The 19,777-nt window shown below is 50.2% G+C and overlaps 1 protein-coding gene across 1 annotated transcript in view; it reads left to right on the forward strand.

Moving 5' to 3' along the window:
• Positions 1–3,588: 3,588 nt before the first annotated feature.
• LOC148431437 (protein zyg-11 homolog) overlaps positions 3,589–19,777 on the forward strand; it is a gene marked incomplete at its 3' end in the record, with an annotated part of 111,032 nt that continues 94,843 nt past the window's right edge. The window contains exons 1-2 of the mRNA XM_088466009.1: positions 3,589–3,758; positions 5,257–5,422. Coding sequence (XP_088322135.1) covers positions 3,756–3,758; positions 5,257–5,422 — 169 coding nt within the window. The remainder of the gene's footprint in view (positions 3,759–5,256; positions 5,423–19,777) is intronic.

Here is a 19,777-nt window from a genome sequence, read left to right on the forward strand (position 1 = left end):
TGTGCTCTCTGTACAGTATAACATACATGTGCTCTCTGTGTAACATACATGTGCTCTCTGTGTAACATACATGTGCTCTCTGTACAGTATAACATACATGTGCTCTCTGTGTAACATACATGTGCTCTCTGTGTAACATACATGTGCTCTCTGTACAGTATAACATACATGTGCTCTCTGTGTAACATACATGTGCTCTCTGTACAGTATAACATACATGTGCTCTCTGTGTAACATACATGTGCTCTCTGTACAGTATAACATACATGTGCTCTCTGTGTAACATACATGTGCTCTCTGTGTAACATACAAACTCTCTGTACAGTATAACATACAGGTTCTCTGTGTAACATACAGGCTCTCTGTACAGTATAACATACATGTGCTCTCTGTGTAACATACAGGCTCTCTGTACAGTATAACATACAGGCTCTCTGTACAGTATAACATACAGGCTCTCTGTACAGTATAACATACAGGCTCTCTATGTAACATACAGGCTCTCTGTACAGTATAACATACATGTGCTCTCTGTGTAACATACAAGCTCTCTGTACAGTATAACATACAGGCTCTCTGTACAGTATAACATACATGTGCTCTCTGTGTAACATACAGGCTCTCTGAACAGTATAACATACAGGCTCTCTGTACAGTATAACATACAGGCTCTCTGTACAGTATAACATACAGGCTCTCTGTGTAACATACAGGCTCTCTGTACAGTATAACATACATGTGCTCTCTGTGTAACATACAGGCTCTCTGTACAGTATAACATACAGGCTCTCTGTACAGTATAACATACATGTGCTCTCTGTGTAACATACAGGCTCTCTGTACAGTATAACATACATGTGCTCTCTGTGTAACATACAGGCTCTCTGTACAGTATAACATACATGTGCTCTCTGTGTAACATACATGCTCTCTGTACAGTATAACATACATGTGCTCTCGGTGTAACATTCAGGCTCTCTGTACAGTATAACATACATGTGCTCTCTGTGTAACATACAAACTCTCTGTACAGTATAACATACAGGCTCTCTGTGTAACATACAGGCTCTCTGTACAGTATAACATACATGTGCTCTCTGTGTAACATACAGGCTCTCTGTACAGTATAACATACAAGCTCTTTGTACAGTATAACATACATGCTCTCTGTACAGTATAACATACATGTGCTCTCTGTGTAACATACAAACTCTCTGTACAGTATAACATACAGGCTCTCTGTGTAACATACAGGCTCTCTGTACAGTATAACATACATGTGCTCTCTGTGTAACATACAGGCTCTCTGTACAGTATAACATACAGGCTCTCTGTACAGTATAACATACATGTGCTCTCTGTTTAACATACAGGCTCTCTGTACAGTATAACATACATGTGCTCTCTGTGTAACATACAGGCTCTCTGTACAGTATAACATACATGTGCTCTCTGTGTAACATACATGTGCTCTCTGTACAGCATAACATACATGTGCTCTCTGTGTAACATACATGTGCTCTCTGTACAGTATAACATACATGTGCTCTCTGTGTAACATACATGTGCTCTCTGTGTAACATACAGGCTCTCTGTACAGTATAACATACATGTGCTCTCTGTGTAACATACATGCTCTCTGTACAGTATAACATACATGTGCTCTCTGTGTAACATACAGGCTCTCTGTACAGCATAACATACATGTGCTCTCTGTGTAACATACATGTGCTCTCTGTACAGTATAACATGCATGTGCTCTCTGTGTAACATACATGTGCTCTCTGTACAGTATAACATACATGTGCTCTCTGTGTAACATACATGCTCTCTGTACAGTATAACATACATGTGCTCTCTGTGTAACAAACAGGCTCTCTGTACAGTATAACATACATGTGCTCTCTGTGTAACATACAGGCTCTCTGTGTAACATACATGTGCTCTCTGTACAGTATAACATACATGTGCTCTCTGTGTAACATACATGCTCTCTGTACAGTATAACATACAGGCTCTCTGTACAGTATAACATACAGGCTCTCTATGTAACATACAGGCTCTCTGTACAGTATAACATACATGTGCTCTCTGTGTAACATACAAGCTCTCTGTACAGTATAACATACAGGTTCTCTGTACAGTATAACATATAGGCTCTCTGTGTAACCTACAGGCTCTCTGTACAGTATAACATACAGGCTCTCTGTACAGTATAACATACATGTGCTCTCTGTGTAACATACAAACTCTCTGTACAGTATAACATACATGTGCTCTCTGTGTAACATACAAACTCTCTGTACAGTATAACATACAGGCTCTCTGTGTAACATACAGGCTCTCTGTACAGTATAACATACATGTGCTCTCTGTGTAACATACATGTGCTCTCTGTACAGTATAACATACATGTGCTCTCTGTGTAACATACAAACTCTCTGTACAGTATAACATACATGTGCTCTCTGTGTAACATACAAACTCTCTGTACAGTATAACATACATGTGCTCTCTGTGTAACATACAGGCTCTCTGTACAGTATAACATACATGTGCTCTCTGTGTAACATACAGGCTCTCTGTACAGCATAACATACATGTGCTCTCTGTTTAACATACATGTGCTCTCTGTACAGTATAACATACATGTGCTCTCTGTGTAACATACATGTGCTCTCTGTGTAACATACATGTGCTCTCTGTACAGTATAACATACATGTGCTCTCTGTGTAACATACATGTGCTCTCTGTACAGTATAACATACATGTGCTCTCTGTGTAACATACATGCTCTCTGTACAGTATAACATACATGTGCTCTCTGTGTAACATACAGGCTCTCTGTACAGCATAACATACATGTGCTCTCTGTGTAACATACATGTGCTCTCTGTACAGTATAACATACATGTGCTCTCTGTGTAACATACATGTGCTCTCTGTGTAACATACATGTGCTCTCTGTACAGTATAACATACATGTGCTCTCTGTGTAACATACATGTGCTCTCTGTGTAACATACATGTGCTCTCTGTACAGTATAACATACATGTGCTCTCTGTGTAACATACATGTGCTCTCTGTGTAACATACATGTGCTCTCTGTACAGTATAACATACATGTGCTCTCTGTGTAACATACATGTGCTCTCTGTGTAACATACATGTGCTCTCTGTACAGTATAACATACATGTGCTCTCTGTGTAACATACATGTGCTCTCTGTGTAACATACATGTGCTCTCTGTACAGTATAACATACATGTGCTCTCTGTGTAACATACATGTGCTCTCTGTGTAACATACATGTGCTCTCTGTACAGTATAACATACATGTGCTCTCTGTGTAACATACATGTGCTCTCTGTGTAACATACATGTGCTCTCTGTACAGTATAACATACATGTGCTCTCTGTGTAACATACATGTGCTCTCTGTGTAACATACATGTGCTCTCTGTACAGTATAACATACATGTGCTCTCTGTGTAACATACATGTGCTCTCTGTGTAACATACATGTGCTCTCTGTGTAACATACATGTGCTCTCTGTACTCTCACTGATGTGCGGCCCCTTTAAGAGCGGTTACCTGGCAACGCGTTCCCTTCCCAGCCGGCTGCTGCTGCTGTGCCCGGGCCTCCTCCTCCCTCCCCGGGCCTGAGCCTGCACCCTCCTCCCCGGGCCTCCTCCTCCCTCCTCCCCGCCTCTTGCTGCCCGAGGTGCGGGGCCGGAGCCGCCGGAAGCAGCCATGGTACGTACCAAGTGCCCACAGTCCCGACATTGCCCCGGATCCCCCTGTGCGGCCTCCGCAGGCATACGTGTGCTTAGCATGTAGCTGTGTCTGTGTGCTCTCCTGTGGGCCCACACATGCATCATACACACTGGTGGTATACTTATATGTACAGGCTGGCATGATTGCATGTGTGGTGTCATATATGTACAAGGAGGCAGAATGACATGTGTGCTGTTATATATGTATAAGCTTGCATGTCTACAGAGGGTCCTACACAGGTTCGCATGATTACATGTGTGCATTAATTTACAGGTTGGCAGGTGACCTGTGGAGTTATACATGTATAGGCTGGCATGTGTGGTGTCATACATGTAAAGTCTAGCAGGAAGTCATTAGGTTGTACGGGTTGGCAGAATTACATGTGTGCATACATGTACAGCTGGTGGGATGTTGTGTAGATCATTCATGTACAGGCTGGCAGGATTACACGTGTGGCATCATACATGTACAGGCTGGCAGGATTACACGTGTGGCATCATACATGTACAGGCTGGCAGGATTACACGTGTGGCATCATGTACAGGCTGGCAGGATTACACGTGTGGCATCATACATGTACAGGCTGGCAGGATTACACATGTGACATCATACATGTACATTCTGGCAGGATTACATGTGTGGCATCATACATGTACAGGCTGGCAGGATTACACGTGTGGCATCATACATGTACAGGCTGGCAGGATTACACGTGTGGCATCATGTACAGGCTGGCAGGATTACACGTGTGGCATCATACATGTACAGGCTGGCAGGATTACACATGTGACATCATACATGTACATTCTGGCAGGATTACATGTGTGGCATCATACATGTACAGGCTGGCAGGATTACACGTGTGGCATCATACATGTACAGGCTGGCAGGATTACACGTGTGGCATCATGTACAGGCTGGCAGGATTACACGTGTGGCATCATACATGTACAGGCTGGCAGGATTACACGTGTGGTTATCGGTCCTATAGGCTCTACCAGTATTATCATCGATAATATTTTTGCAAAACAAACCGTAGGAGTAGTAATAACCCAAAGAGGGGAACAGGAGATGTAAACACGAGGCCCAGAGTGACCTATAGATATTAGTGTATGGGGCAGCAGAAAGGCAATGCGATATCTTCCAGCATTCAGTCATGAGATGGAAATCATGTATTAAACGTTCACCAGAAACCCAGAGATAAATGAGGTTGCAGCACATACCTTACGGCACATATTAGGAGATCATACCACAGCACAGTGGTTAGCATTGCCAGTTCACAGCACTGGGTACATGGGTTAAGCCCTGACCTGTATGGCGTTTGGGGTTCCTCCATGTGATACTGGTACTTCCCATAGTCTTAAACACATACTGGTAGGTTAATTGCCTGCTGGTGAGAATTTAGGGTGTAAGCTCTTGTGCTGTATTGTACATAACTATGAGGAAAGTGATGTTTCTCTCCTCGCCTCTCCTGCAGGAGGAAGCTTCTCCCAAGTCGCTCATTGACATAGCCCTGCATTATTTAAGCTCTCACCTTGAAAAGTTTTGCTGGGAAAGGCCCGATGGAACTTACTGTTTGCAAGATGCGGCCGTGTTTCCTCAGGAGGTTGCAGATCGGCTGCTGCGGACAATGGCCATTCACAGTAATCTACATTCTTCTCTTTATTATTCTTCTTCCAAGTTATCATTACGTGATAATGCTGTGACTGCTCTGCCATATATCACGTGTTCATCACGGTGTGTCTGATACATAGAGCACATAGGCATCACGGTGTGTCTGATACATATAGCACATGGGCATCATGGTGTGACTGCTCAGCCATATATCACGTGTGCATCACGGTATGTCTGATACATAGAGCACATGGGCATCATGGTGTGACTGCTCTGCCATATATCACGTGTTCATCACGGTGTGTCTGATACCTAGAACACATGGGCATCATGGTGTGACTGCTCTGCCATATATCACGTGTGCATCACGGTATGTCTGATACATAGAGCACATGGGCATCACGGTGTGCCTGATACATATAGCACATGGGCGTCTTGGTGTGCCTGATACATATAGCACATGGACGTCATGGTGTGCCTGATACATATAGCACATGGGTGTCACGGTGTGCCTGATACATATAGCACATGGACGTCATGGTGTGCCTGATACATATAGCACATGGGCGTCATGGTGTGCCTGATACATATAGCACATGGGCGTCTTGGTGTGCCTGATACATATAGCACATGGGCATCACGGTGTGCCTGATACATATAGCACATGGGCGTCATGGTGTGCCTGATACATATAGCACATGGGCATCACGGTATGTCTGATACATAGAGCACATGGGCATCACGGTGTGTCTGATACATAGAGCACATGGACGTCATGGTGTGCCTGATACATATAGCACATGGGCATCACGGTGTGTCTGATACATATAGCACATGGGCATCATGGTGTGACTGCTCTGCCATATATCACGTGTGCATCACGGTATGTCTGATACATAGAGCACATGGGCATCATGGTGTGTCTGATACATAGAGCACATGGGCATCATGGTGTGTCTGATACATATAGCACATGGACGTCATGGTGTGCCTGATACATATAGCACATGGGCGTCACGGTGTGCCTGATACATATAGCACATGGGCGTCTTGGTGTGCCTGATACATATAGCACATGGGCATCACGGTGTGCCTGATACATATAGCACATGGGCGTCATGGTGTGCCTGATACATATAGCACATGGGCATCACGGTATGTCTGATACATAGAGCACATGGGCATCACGGTGTGTCTGATACATATAGCACATGGACGTCATGGTGTGCCTGATACATATAGCACATGGGCATCACGGTGTGTCTGATACATATAGCACATGGGCATCATGGTGTGACTGCTCTGCCATATATCACGTGTGCATCACGGTATGTCTGATACATAGAGCACATGGGCATCATGGTGTGTCTGATACATAGAGCACATGGGCATCATGGTGTGTCTGATACATAGAGCACATGGACGTCACGGTGTGCCTGATACATATAGTACATGGGCATCACGGTGTGCCTGATACATATAGCACATGGGCATCACGGTGTGTCTGATACCTAGAACACATGGGCATCATGGTGTGACTGCTCTGCCATATATCACGTGTGCATCACGGTATGTCTGATACTTAGAGCACATAGGCATCACGGTGTGTCTGATACATAGAGCACATGGGCATCATGGTGTGTCTGATACATAGAGCACATGGACGTCACGATGTGCCTGATACATATAGTACATGGGCATCACGGTGTGCCTGATACATATAGCACATGGGCATCACGGTATGTCTGATACATAGAGCACATAGGCATCACGGTGTGTCTGATACATAGAGCACATAGGCATCACGGTATGTCTGATACATAGAGCACATGGGCATCACGGTGTGTCTGATACATAGAGCACATGGACGTCATGGTGTGCCTGATACATATAGCACATGGGCATCACGGTGTGCCTGATACATATAGCACATGGGCATCACGGTGTGCCTGATACATATAGCACATGGACGTCACGGTGTGCCTGATACAGGTATTTTCTTATACAGCATTGTCTAATTTTGCTTTTTGTCAGCAACTTTTTCAAGGCCTGCAATCCGATGTAGTAGAGAAGGGCTGCCGATCTAGTGTAGTAGGGAAGGGCTGCGTCTGGTGTAGTAGAGAAGGGCTGCCGATCTGGTGTAGTAGAGAAGGGCTGCCGATCTGGTGTAGTAGAGAAGGGCTGCCGATCTGGTGTAGTAGGGGAGGGCTGCCGATCTGGTGTAGTAGGGGAGGGCTGCCGATCTGGTGTAGTAGAGGAGGGCTGCCGATCTGGTGTAGTAGAGAAGGGCTGCCGATCTGGTGTAGTAGGGGAGGGCTGCCGATCTGGTGTAGTAGGGGAGGGCTGCCGATCTGGTGTAGTAGAGAAGGGCTGCCGATCTGGTGTAGTAGAGAAGGGCTGCCGATCTGGTGTAGTAGGGAAGGGCTGCCGATCTGGTGTAGTAGGGAAGGGCTGCCGATCTGGTGTAGTAGGGAAGGGCTGCCGATCTGGTGTAGTAGGGAAGGGCTGCGTCTGGTGTAGTAGAGAAGGGCTGCCGATCTGGTGTAGTAGGGAAGGGCTGCCGATCTGGTGTAGTAGAGAAGGGCTGCCGATCTGGTGTAGTAGAGAAGGGCTGCCGATCTGGTGTAGTAGAGAAGGGCTGCCGATCTGCAGGCTCAGAGCTGGGTTCACCATCCTTATGAGAATTTTGGTGGCCTGTGCCATCAGTCACAATCTTATAATGCTCCATCTCATAACATCTTTTCTTCTTTATTTCTTCTTCACCTTTCCATAGGTGACACAGGGACTACGCTGGGGTACAGTCTGGCAGGTGGAGTCTGGGCACCAAACAGTTAATTTCTTCAGACTTGTGCAGCCCAGGCTCCTCCTCCCCTATACCCTGCCCCCAGCCCAGGCTCCTCCTCCCCTATACCCCGCCCCCAGCCCAGGCAGGCTAGTCAGAAGATTGGTGCCGCAGAAGTGGGCACCGGTACAGCAGGGGGCGGTACAGCTGTGCTGCTAATGTAGCTTAATATTTTCATCTTTTTGCTTTTTTCTAGTTTGAGCAGGCAATGCCCAGCGTTCTACAGGATCCCTGCGCTGCTGCTCCACCAACCCCCGGCGCCGGCGAGCGGGACTGCGACCTCGGCCGGGTCCTCCCTGCATACGGAGGACCCCAGCCACAGCTGCACACCAGGGGCACCTGTCAGCGCCGGTGTGGGAGACCACCAGCGGTGCTGACAGCGGGAGGCCGGGGAGCCCGCACCCCCACTAGACCACCAGGGTACTTAGGCAGCAGGGGTCTGCAACACTGTAGGCAGGCATTGCCCAGGGGGATCTTTGTCAGCAGGGGGAGGTAGGCTCTGCCCCTTAGCCCTCTCCCGGCCCTTGGTGTGATCCCTCACGGAGGCTTCCCGCCATCAGGTTACTCCTCCTCCTCTCTCCTCCTTCAGACAGACGCTGAGAAGCCATTTTACAGAGGTGCTGGCTATAGTTAGTCTCAGAGAAGTTTGTCTCCTGTCTCCCTGTATACCTCCCCTCAGGTCAGGTTATAAAGTCTAGCTCCAGGATCCAGCCGATTGGGGATTGTTTGTGGAGCATTATCAGGCTATTATTATTGCATTGAATGTGACTGTGCTTCTTCTCATTTTTCAAACTTCTATTTTTTCTATCTTTTTTACTGTTGCTCTAAAAGGGGATAACTCCCCCTCCGTTAAACCCCACTTATTAAATTTGTGTTGCCCCTACATTCAGCACACTGTTCCCTATTACGCACCCCTGTTATATAACTTGGTGTTTGGGACTTTCCTTGGAACACGGTAACATGTCTTCCAAGAACATAACGCCCAAGGAGATGGAGGCTCCTTTGCTGCATACATGTAGACACTGGTCTGCTGGTCTTTCCCACAGGATGTGGTCCAGGATGGTCTCTGTATCCGGTGTTGTCCCATCTACTGCTTCCAGCCGGGAATCGGCATGGGCGGCCATCCTGTCGCAGGTTATGTCGCAGTTGGTGGATCGCCTTACAGCTCCCGCACATGTCCTTCTACTTTGGGGGTCCAAGTCGCCCCTATTATGTAGCCTCATCTGCAGCTGCCTACGCTAAAACTTCCATGGATGGGCACTTTCTCCCAGTCAGTGCAGGGCTTAGCACAGGTGTCTGCCTCCTTTCAGCAGATGCTTGGTAGGGACCGTACTTCTGGATGCAGACCGTCCAGACGTGAGAGCTCTAGACAGCTGATGTTTCTGATTCGGAACTCTCCTCAGACCAGGAGGATGACTTTTTCCTGTGCCTCTGAAGATGAGCCCTCGTCTGTTCAGTAGGAGCCTCTCCCTCAAGTGGACGTTGTTGCCTTAGTTAGGAGAATCAGGAGCCAGTGGAGCGACATTGAGCACACACCCCACCACTGAGTACGTATTGTACCCGGCGGAAGCCGTGAGAAGGTACCCCCGCTCAGCAGGAAGAAGTCCTCGTTGATCTGAAGGTATAGTAGGGATAGATAGGGCTATAGCAACGGACTTTTGTTTTGCGGATCATGTTGGGAAGCAACGCTACATCTCCACTCCTACACCTAGTTTATTAAGACTATAAACATTTGAATGTTTTATGTTCGTTTGTTTATTATACAGTACTAATTAATTTTTCTACTTCAGGGTCCATAGGGGGTCCACAGGGTTGACCTTGGGGTTATAGCTGGAACAGGATCCATGGGCACCACACAGTTAAGCTTTTAGCTCCCAGGATGCACTTGGGTCCTCCTCTATACCCCGCCCCCGAGCCACAGGCACCTCAGTGTAAGCTGGTGCCCGGCCGGAGTCGGTCACCGCGCAGGGGGGCTGCAGGAGCAGCCCCCAGAAGCTTTTTATTTTAAGTTAGATTTTATTTATTTTTAATCTTTTTACTACAGACGGCAGCGAAGGGCTGTCTGTACAGACGCCCACGCTGCCGCTCTGATCCCCGACTGGCGTCGCGACGCCAGTACTGATCTGGGGATCGCGGCGGGAGGGCAGAGTCCGTACTAGCCGGACTCTGTCTACCTCCCAGGACTGCTGCCGGAGTCGCCGGGGATTCAGGTAAGCCGCGCGTCGCTGGCTAGCGGCGGCGCGCGGAATGCCTTAAATGCAGTCCTTTAGCCTCCGGTCCTGGGGACAGACCGGAGGCTGCTGGCAGTGGCGGCGGGCCCCCCCCATAACCCGTGGGACCACTAGACCACCAGGGATAAAGGGGCAAGCGGGAAGCCAGCATCCCTGGGGTTATGGCCAGCCAGGGGAGGAAGCCTTCCCTGTTCAGCGGCTCCTCCCCTCAGCTCAGCGCGCCTTTCAGCACGCAGTCTGGCGTCGCTGAGCTGCATCTACTCGGCCACTCCTCCTCTGAGGTCTCCAGCGGCCATTTTCCCAGTGGCAGCGCAGATCTCGGGGAGCACGCGGACCGGTCCCCCTGTGTACCTCTCCCCTGATTAAGGACAGTGTACACAGCACTATAGCCCTCCCAGACACTGAATCTGGGCAGGTTGATTGTAGTGTAAAGGTGCAGTGAGTATATCTTCCTGCATGGTATGTGACTTTTGCTAGTGCTGCCTGTCTGTGCTTATTTTCCGCTTACTGTCAGCTTATACCTATCCCTTTACTTCTCCTACAAGCCCTGCAGGTGTGTGGGGGAGGGGCGTTTCTACTGACCTCACTTATATAGATCACGTATTTGTGAGGTCCGTCACATACAGTTGTGTGCTACTCAGTGCCATATTGTGGGCTGTTGTTCAGCACACCGGTGAGTGCGTTTTACTTCTACCCTGGTGCCAGATATATAATATATTCTGTCATGTCAGACGAGGAGGTTGAGCGCTCAGTGGCTCCGGTGTTGGCCTCCTGCGGACGCTGTTCTGCAGGAGTAGATAGGGAGGATTTGTCACAGGATGGCCTGTGTAGTCGATGCCAGGTGGCTCCTGGCCCATCCAGACCTTCTCTGGCGCAGGAACCACCGTGGGCGATGTTTTCTCAAGTGCTGGTGTCTATTGCGGACCGTCTGTCGGTCCCGACTGCTCTCCCTACTAGGGCGGTGCCCCAGCCGACCATCCCCCATTCCCCGGGTGTCCCGCAGTTATTGCGGAGTCCTCCTGGGTCTCAATCAGTAGGTCCCTATGCGGGGTTGCCTATGTATATACAGGCTTCCCCTGTGCCGCAGCAGCCTGTGGTACCTTTTCAGGCCCCTATGGCGACGCCTCCACCATGGGTGGATGTGCTCTCCAACTCCGTGCAAAATTTGGCGGCCGCTTCCTCGGCTTTTCAGTCAATGTTGCAGACTGACATGCCTTCTAGGATTTCTAAACGCCCACTCATGACACGGGCTGCTCAGGTATCGGACTCAGAGGGTTCCTCAGATGATGGGGAGGTCCCTGATGACACTGACTCGGACGCCTCGGTCCAGGAAATGGATACCAAGTCGTCCATTAATGTGCGAGCACTAGTTAGGGCGGTGCAAGCTATTCTTCTTATAGAGGATGAGGCACCGGTTCCTAAGTCGAAGTTTCCTAGTTTCAAAAAAACTAAGGTGGCTTCTGCGGTGTTTCCCCTGTCGGATCAGTTGACGGATCATATGGCGGTAGCTTGGCAGGCGCCCAGTAAGAGATTCCTTCCTCAGAAGCGGTTGGCTTCTAATTACCCCTTCCCTGAGGCACATTGTAAAAAATGGGAAACTCCACCGGCGGTGGATTCCCATGTCACCCGTTTAACTCGGGGCGCCACCTTACCATTACCGTCGATATCCTCGCTGAAGGATCCCACGGACAGGAAAGTTGAGACTTGCTTAAAGTCTATTTACTCCCTCTCCGGGGCGGTGGCCCGACCGTCCATGGCCATCTCCTGGGTGGCCAAGGCCATTGAGGGGTGGGCCAATGCATTGGAAGATACCTTCCCAGACGACGCTCCGGATGTCCAGCGGGCGTTGTTGGGACAAATGAGGGACGCTGCTTCTTACATTGGTGAAGCTTCTTTAGATGCTAGTCTGCTGACCTCGCGGGTATCGGCTGCAGCGGTGTCTGGCCGCCGATCCTTGTGGTTGCGGTCCTGGAGAGCGGACTCTGATTCAAAGAAGGGTCTGGAGGCCTTACCTTTCAATGGTGAATTACTATTTGGTCCGGACTTGGACAAAATAGTGGACACCCTGGCTAAATCCAAGTCGGCCTTCCTCCCTTCGGCGGCACTGCCTGCTAAGGTTCGGAGTTTGGCTTTTCGTTCCTTTCGGGTTCAGGGTAAGGCGAAAGGTCAGTCCTTCCCGAGACAGTCTGCGAGTAAGACTGCCTCTAAACCCAAGAAGCAAGCCTGGAGTGCTCGGCGCCCTTCTTCCAAGCAGGAAGATAAACCTGCGGCCTGATGGGACGGGCCTCCCTCTGGGGGACCTCAGAGTGGGAGGCCGACTTCTTCTATTTGCCCAGTGCTGGCACAATACCACCACGGATGCCTGGGTTCGAGAAGTGGTCTCCCAGGGGTACGCCCTGTCTTTTCGGCACAGACCACCCCACCAGTTTTTCTGCACAAGTCCTTCTCAGGACAAGACCAAGGCGTTACAGGTTCAGGAGGCTATAGAGTCCTTGCTGAAAGCAGGGGTCATTGTTCCCGTTCCTCTATCACAACGAGGGACGGGGTATTATTCGTCTCTGTTTCTGGTGCAGAAACCCAATGGTTCTCATCGCCCTATCCTCAACTTGAAGTCTCTGAACAAATTCCTCAGAGTTCCCAAGTTCAGGATGGAAACGTTACGTTCCATCATTCTGGCGATGGAACCGGGGGATTACATGGTGTCCCTGGACATCCAGGACGCCTACCTCCATGTTCCGATAGCATCTTCACACCAGCGGTATCTGAGGTTCGCTATCCTTCAACACCACTATCAGTTCCGGGCGCTACCCTTTGGTCTCTCCACGGCACCGAGGGTGTTCACGAAGATTATGGCGGTCATGGCCGCACATCTTCGGAACCAGAATGTACGGCTGCTGCCGTATCTGGACGACCTCCTGTTGCTGGCGAGCTCCCCGGAGGTACTGCTTCAACATCTCCACCTGACGATCGCTTGCCTGCAAGCACACGGGTGGTTGATAAATTGGAAAAAGTCCTCCCTGATTCCATCTCAGCGGATGGTTCATTTGGGAGCCCTGCTGGATTCGCGTCAGCAAAGGATCTTCCTGACTCCGGAGAAGGTCGCCTCCCTACAGCTGCGGATACACAGTTGCCTGAGCCGTTGCCGCCTGTCGGTCCATTCGGCTATGAGAGTTCTGGGGTCCATGGTGTCGACATTCGACATGGTGGAATTTGCCCAGTTCCATTCCCGGCCCCTGCAGGGGCTGATTCTATCAGAATGGAACGGGTTACCTCACCGGATCCGCTCTCAGGTGCTGGTGTTGTCTCCGGACGTTCGGCAATCTTTGGCTTGGTGGCTTCAGACAGCTCATCTGGTCGAGGGGCGCCCATTTTGGATCCCGGACTGGGTCCTGCTCACGACGGATGCCAGTCTCCGGGGTTGGGGGGCAGTGACCGGCTCTTTGTCGCTTCAGGGTCGTTGGTCAGCGGAAGAAGCACTTCTCCCCATCAACATCCTGGAACTGCGGGCTGTATACAGGGCCCTGCAGTCGTCCGGCCCCGCTCTTCACGGAAGGGCGGTACAGGTGCAGTCCGACAACGCCACCACGGTGGCGTATATCAACCACCAAGGCGGAACTCGCAGTCAGGCAGCGATGTCGGAGGTGTCTCGTATCCTGACTTGGGCGGAGGGTCACATTCCGGCGATCTCGGCGGTCTTCATCCCCGGAGTCCTCAATTGGGAGGCGGACTTCCTCAGCCGTCACGACGTGCATCCCGGGGAATGGTCGCTTCACCCAGAGGTGTTTCAGCTACTCGTGGACAGGTGGGGACTGCCGGAGCTGGACTTGATGGCCTCCCGTCACAATCACAAGTTGCCCGTTTACGGGTCAAGGACAAGAGACGCAGGTGCAAGTCTGGTGGACGCGCTGTCGGTGAAATGGACGTTTCACCTGGCGTATCTGTTTCCTCCGCTATCCCTGCTTCCTCGGGTTCTGCGGAAATTCAAGCAGGACGGCGGCATGCTCGTGCTGGTAGCTCCGGCGTGGCCCAGACGTCCTTGGTACTCCGATCTCAGGAGCCTCTCCATCGACGCTCCGTACCTTCTTCCTCAGCGTCGGGACCTGTTGTCTCAGGGGCCCTGCCTTTACCCGGATCTGGGTCGGCTGTCTTTGACGGCGTGGCTCTTGAGACAGCCGTCTTGAGGTCTCGGGGCTTCTCCAGTTCGGTTATTGGTACCATGCTCCGGGCACACAAGCCTGCTTCAGCACGGATTTATCACAGAGTGTGGCACACTTACTTTCAGTGGTGTGAGTCCAGACATTATGATCCTCAGGTGTTCCGAGTTTCTAGGATCTTGGAATTTCTTCAGTCAGGATTGGATCTCGGCTTACGCCTTGCATCTCTGAAGGTTCATGTGTCCGCCTTGTCCGTGTGGTTTCAACGGCGGATTGCAATACTACCAGACGTTCACACCTTTTTCCAGGGTGTTCTCAGGATCCAGCCTCCCTTTGTGCCTCCTGTGGCTCCTTGGGACTTGGCGGTGGTGCTACGGGTCCTGCAGGGTCCTCCGTTTGAGCCTCTTGAGGCGGTGGAGCTCAAGTGGCTGACATTTAAGACGGTTTTTCTCCTGGCAATTGCTTCGGCCAGGAGGGTGTCTGAATTGGGGGCGCTTTCCTGTCGCCCTCCTTTCCTGATTTTTCTCCAGGACAGAGCGGTGCTCCGCACTCGTCCTGAGTTTTTGCCCAAAGTGGTCTCGAAGTTCCACATTAATCAGGAACTTGTTGTGCCAGCTTTTCAGTCCCCTGGTCTTTCAGCTGGTGAGACTTCCTTAGATGTGGTCCGGGCGCTTAGAATTTATGTAGACCGGACGGCTTCGGTTAGGAAGTCTGATTCCTTGTTTATCCTCTTTGGTTTTCACAAGAGGGGTTGGCCTGCCAACAAACAAACGTTAGCCCGTTGGCTTCGTTCCGTTATTTGTGAGGCTTATGCACAAGAGGGTTTACCTGTGCCAGCCTCTGTTAAGGCTCATTCCACTCGTTCTGTGGGTCCCTCTTGGGCTGCTAGACGTGGCGCTTCTGCTGTTCAGCTGTGTAAGGCGGCCACTTGGTCTTCTATTCAAACGTTTTTGAGGTTCTATGCGTTTGACACCTTCGCCTCTCAGGATGCTTCCTTTGGGCGCCGGGTGCTCCTTTCAGCACAGGAGCGTCCCCGCCCTTAGTTGAACTGCTTTGGGACATCCCCAAGGTCAACCCTGTGGACCCCCTATGGACCCTGAAGTAGAAAACAAGAGATATGGTAAGAACTTACCTTTGTTATCTCTGTTTCTACGAAGTCCATAGGGTCCACAGGGCGCCCGCCCTGACGCACCTGGCTTCAAATGGGCTGTGTGGCTGGTCACCGGTTTTCCGTCTCCTATTGCTGTGAGTATGGTTTCTTGTGTGTTCCAGTCTTCCTTCTCTCTGTTCCATATTCTCCTCCGGCCTAGGCTGCTTACCAACTGAGGTGCCTGTGGATCGGGGGCGAGGTATAGAGGAGGACCCAAGTGCATCCTGGGAGCTAAAAGCTTAACTGTGTGGTGCCCATGGATCCTGTTCCAGCTATAACCCCAAGGTCAACCCTGTGGACCCTATGGACTTCGTAGAAACAGAGATAACAAAGGTAAGTTCTTACCATATCTCTTGTTTTTTCAAGCACTCAATTTGACACTTTCGATTTTAATTCACTATTGAGCAGCTATTTCCAGTAGTCACAGCGCAGACACCCTTAGTTAAGGCGGTTAGCTCAGTCCTTTCTATTGAGGATGAGGAGCCGTCTCCTAGACCCAAGGCGCCGTTTTGCAAACATCAGAAAAAGGTTTGTGGAGTTTCCTAAATCCGAACAGCTTGAGGAAATACTAGCGGAGGCTTGGGCTGCTCCTAACAGGCGGTTTCAGGTCTCCAAGCGCATTGCGTCCTTTTACCCACTCCCTGCCGTGGTGCGTAGCAAATGGGAGTCTCCTCCTCCAGTTGATGTGCACATTGCCTGTCTTATCAAGAATTATACCCTCCCTATATCGAATACGGCTTCCCTTAAGGGTCCAACAGACAGGAAGTTGGAAAATTTCCTCAAGGGAATTATGTGCAAGCAGGTGTAATCGCACGTCCGGCCCTTGCATCTGCGTGGGTGGCTAAGGCGATTGGCTCTTGGGCAGATGGCCTAGAGGAGGGCCTTTCGTCAGGGGACTATGGCAAACAGCTATTACCTATGGTGGCGCATATTAAGCAGACCACTTCGTATCTTGAAGTGGCTCTTGACACTGGCATCTTAACCTCCAAGGTGTCAGCTTCTTCGTTGTTGGCCAGACGGGACCTCTGGCTGCGCTCCTGGCGTGCTGACTCAGACTCTAAGGAGGCCCTTCCTTATTCTGGCGATGTTCTTTTTGGATTGGAATTGGATAATATAGTAGCCACGATGGCGGCGTCCAAGACAGTGTTTTTGCCTTTGGCAGCAGCCCCTAGAGCTCCAGCATCTTCCTTTCGCCCGCAAGGGAAGGCCAAGGGACAGTCTTTTCCTAGGACCCAGAATTCTTCCGCTAAGACCGCCAAGCCCAAAAGCAAGCAGTCCTGGCCTACCAGACACCCAGCTACTAAAGCAGCCGACAAGCCTACCGATTGACGGGACGGGCCTCTACCTGGCATGATGCCTGGATGGGTGGGGAGCTGTGACCTACCAGCAGTCCTTCAAGGGTCTATGGACAACTCAGGAGAGCCATCTCCCGATCAGTGTCCTGGAACTTTTAACTGTCTTCAGGGCTCTCTGGTCAGGCTCAGCAATTCCATTAACATCGGCCAGTCCAGGTACAGTCAGTCAATGCGTGGGCCGTCGCTTACATAAACCATCAGGGCGGCACTCGCAGTTGCGGCACCATGAAAGGTGAGTCGCATTCTCCGTTGGGTAGAGCGTCAGGTTCCAGCTCTGTCGGCGTTTTTCATTCCGGTTGTCCAAAATTGGGAAGTGGATTTTCTAAGTTGACGGGCCATCCACTCAGGCGAGTGGGCTCTTTATCCAGACGTCTTTTAGCTTCTAGCTCATCGTTTTGGCCTGCCGGACGTCAATTTGATGGCGTCTCAGTACAACCACAATGTCCCAAAGTACGGATCTCGCACCAGAGACCCAGGAGCTCTTCTGGTGGACTCCTTGGTGGTTCAATGGACTTTCAAACTCATGTACGTATTTCCTCCGATCTTGCTTTTGTCGAGGGTTCTCCGCAATTGAAGTTAGAAGGTGGCACCGTGATTCTGGTAGCTCCCAATTGGCCGCAGAGGGCTTGGTAAGCAGATTTCTGAGCCTCTCCATCGACGCTCCGCTGCGTCTTCCTCCATGGCCGAATCTTCTGTCTCAAGGCTTGTGATTCCACCCGGACCTGACTCTGCTTGCTTTGACGGGGTGGCTCTTGAGACATCAGTCTTGAGAACTAAAGGTTTTTCACGGTTGGTCATTCGCACCAACCGTGAAAAGCCTTCATCCGCTAGAGGTTATCATCTGATTTGGCGTGCACATTTCTCCTGGTATTCTTCCTGGGGTCTTAATTCCAGATTCTACAGGCCGGTCTGGATTTGGGTCTTCGTGTGTCTTTCTTAAAATTCAGGTCTCTGTTCTCTTTCAGAGACCTATTGCCGTGATTCCAGATGTTCGTACCTTCTGTCAGGGAGTTCACCATGTGCAGCCTCTGTTTGTTCCACCGGTGGCTCCGTGGGACTTGTCCCTGGTGCTTCGGGCTTTTCAGTTACCTCCCTTTGAGCCTTTGGATCCGGTGGGCCTTTGTTGGCTCAAGTAGAAGACTATTTTCCTTCTGGCTATTGCTTCGGCTCGGAGAGTGTCTGACTTCTTTCACTCTGACCGGGCCGTTCTTCGTATTCGACTAGGCTACCTTCCGAAGGTGGTTTCCAGATTCCACCTCAATCAGGAGATTGTGTTCCTGGGTTTTCAGTCTCCGAAGGATGCCTCTTTAGATGTTGTATGTAGAATGTACTAAGGATATCCATAAGTCTGATTCCCTTTTCATTCTCTCTGGTTTCCACAAGTGGGGCTGGCTGACTACGAAGCAGACCTTGGACAGGTGGCTCCGCTTAACCATCCGCCACGTGTACTTGGTGGCGGAACCCCCCGGCTATGGTAACTGCTCATTCCACAAGATCGGTTGGTACCTCTTGGGCAGTTTGTCGTGGCGCCTCTGCGGGGCATCTTTGCAGGGAAGCCACATGGTCTTCTGCTCGTGCTCTTATTCTCTTTTATGCATTTGATTCCTTCGCCTCTGCGGATGCGGCCTTTGGGTGATGGATACTCAGTGCAGCTCAGCAGCGTCCCCTACCCTGGGGGAATTGCTTTTGGACGTCCCTGCGTCCTCTATGGAAGGGTGAAGAAGAAAAGGAGACTTGTCATACCTGGTTAAGTCCTTTTCTTCTAACTCCGTAGGGGACACAGGGCACCCACCCTGACGCACCTGACTGGCGGGGTTTCTCCTTGTGTTCTGGTTTCCCTGTCTCTTCAGGTGTTTTTGTCTGTTTGTGACGGTCTTCCTTCACCTCCTTCCCGCTCCTGCCTTGGGCTTGCTAACTTGACTGACCTCCCTGGGCTGGCAGCAGGGTGTAGGGTAGGAGGAGCCTGGGCTGGCGGCGGGGTGTAGGGGAGGAGGAGCCTGGGCTGCACAACTCTGAAATTAACTGTTTGGTGCCCAGACTCCACCTGCCTGCGTAGTCCCTGTGTCCCCTGTTGAGTTAGAAGAAAAGAACTTAGCCAGGTATGACATAAATTTTTTTTTTTTTTTACTTCAATACATGATCAATATAAGCCCAATGTTCATTTCTTACACAATACTTAGGGGACAGTCCTATTAGGTGCGAAACTCTCATACGTTGCGTGAATGTGGGCACTCGAGAAATAAGCGATCCGATGGAAATGCCAATTCGCAGAACTCGTGATGAGGTTGTGCGACTTTTACACAAAAGTGAACTGGGAGAAAGGCATGAAAAGTGGGGAAATTATCCTTAACCCCAAAAAAGGGGCATCTGAGATAGCATAAGATGCTGTTAGTGACAACTGAGGTAGCAGGACCATATAGAAGGCTGTAAGTGACAACTGAGGTAGCAGGACCATATAGAAGGCTGTAAGTGACAACTTCGATAGCAGGGCCATATAGAAGGCTGTAAGTGACAACTTCGATAGCAGGGCCATATAGAGGCTTAATGACAACTGAGATAGCAGGACCATGTAGAGGCTTAATGACAACTGAGATAGCAGGACCATATAGAGGCTTAATGACAACTGAGATAGCAGGACCATATAGAAGGCTG

This window comes from Taudactylus pleione, unplaced genomic scaffold (genome assembly GCF_031769625.1).
Source record: "Taudactylus pleione unplaced genomic scaffold, aTauple2 ptg002262l, whole genome shotgun sequence".
Classification (NCBI taxonomy): domain Eukaryota; kingdom Metazoa; phylum Chordata; class Amphibia; order Anura; family Myobatrachidae; genus Taudactylus; species Taudactylus pleione.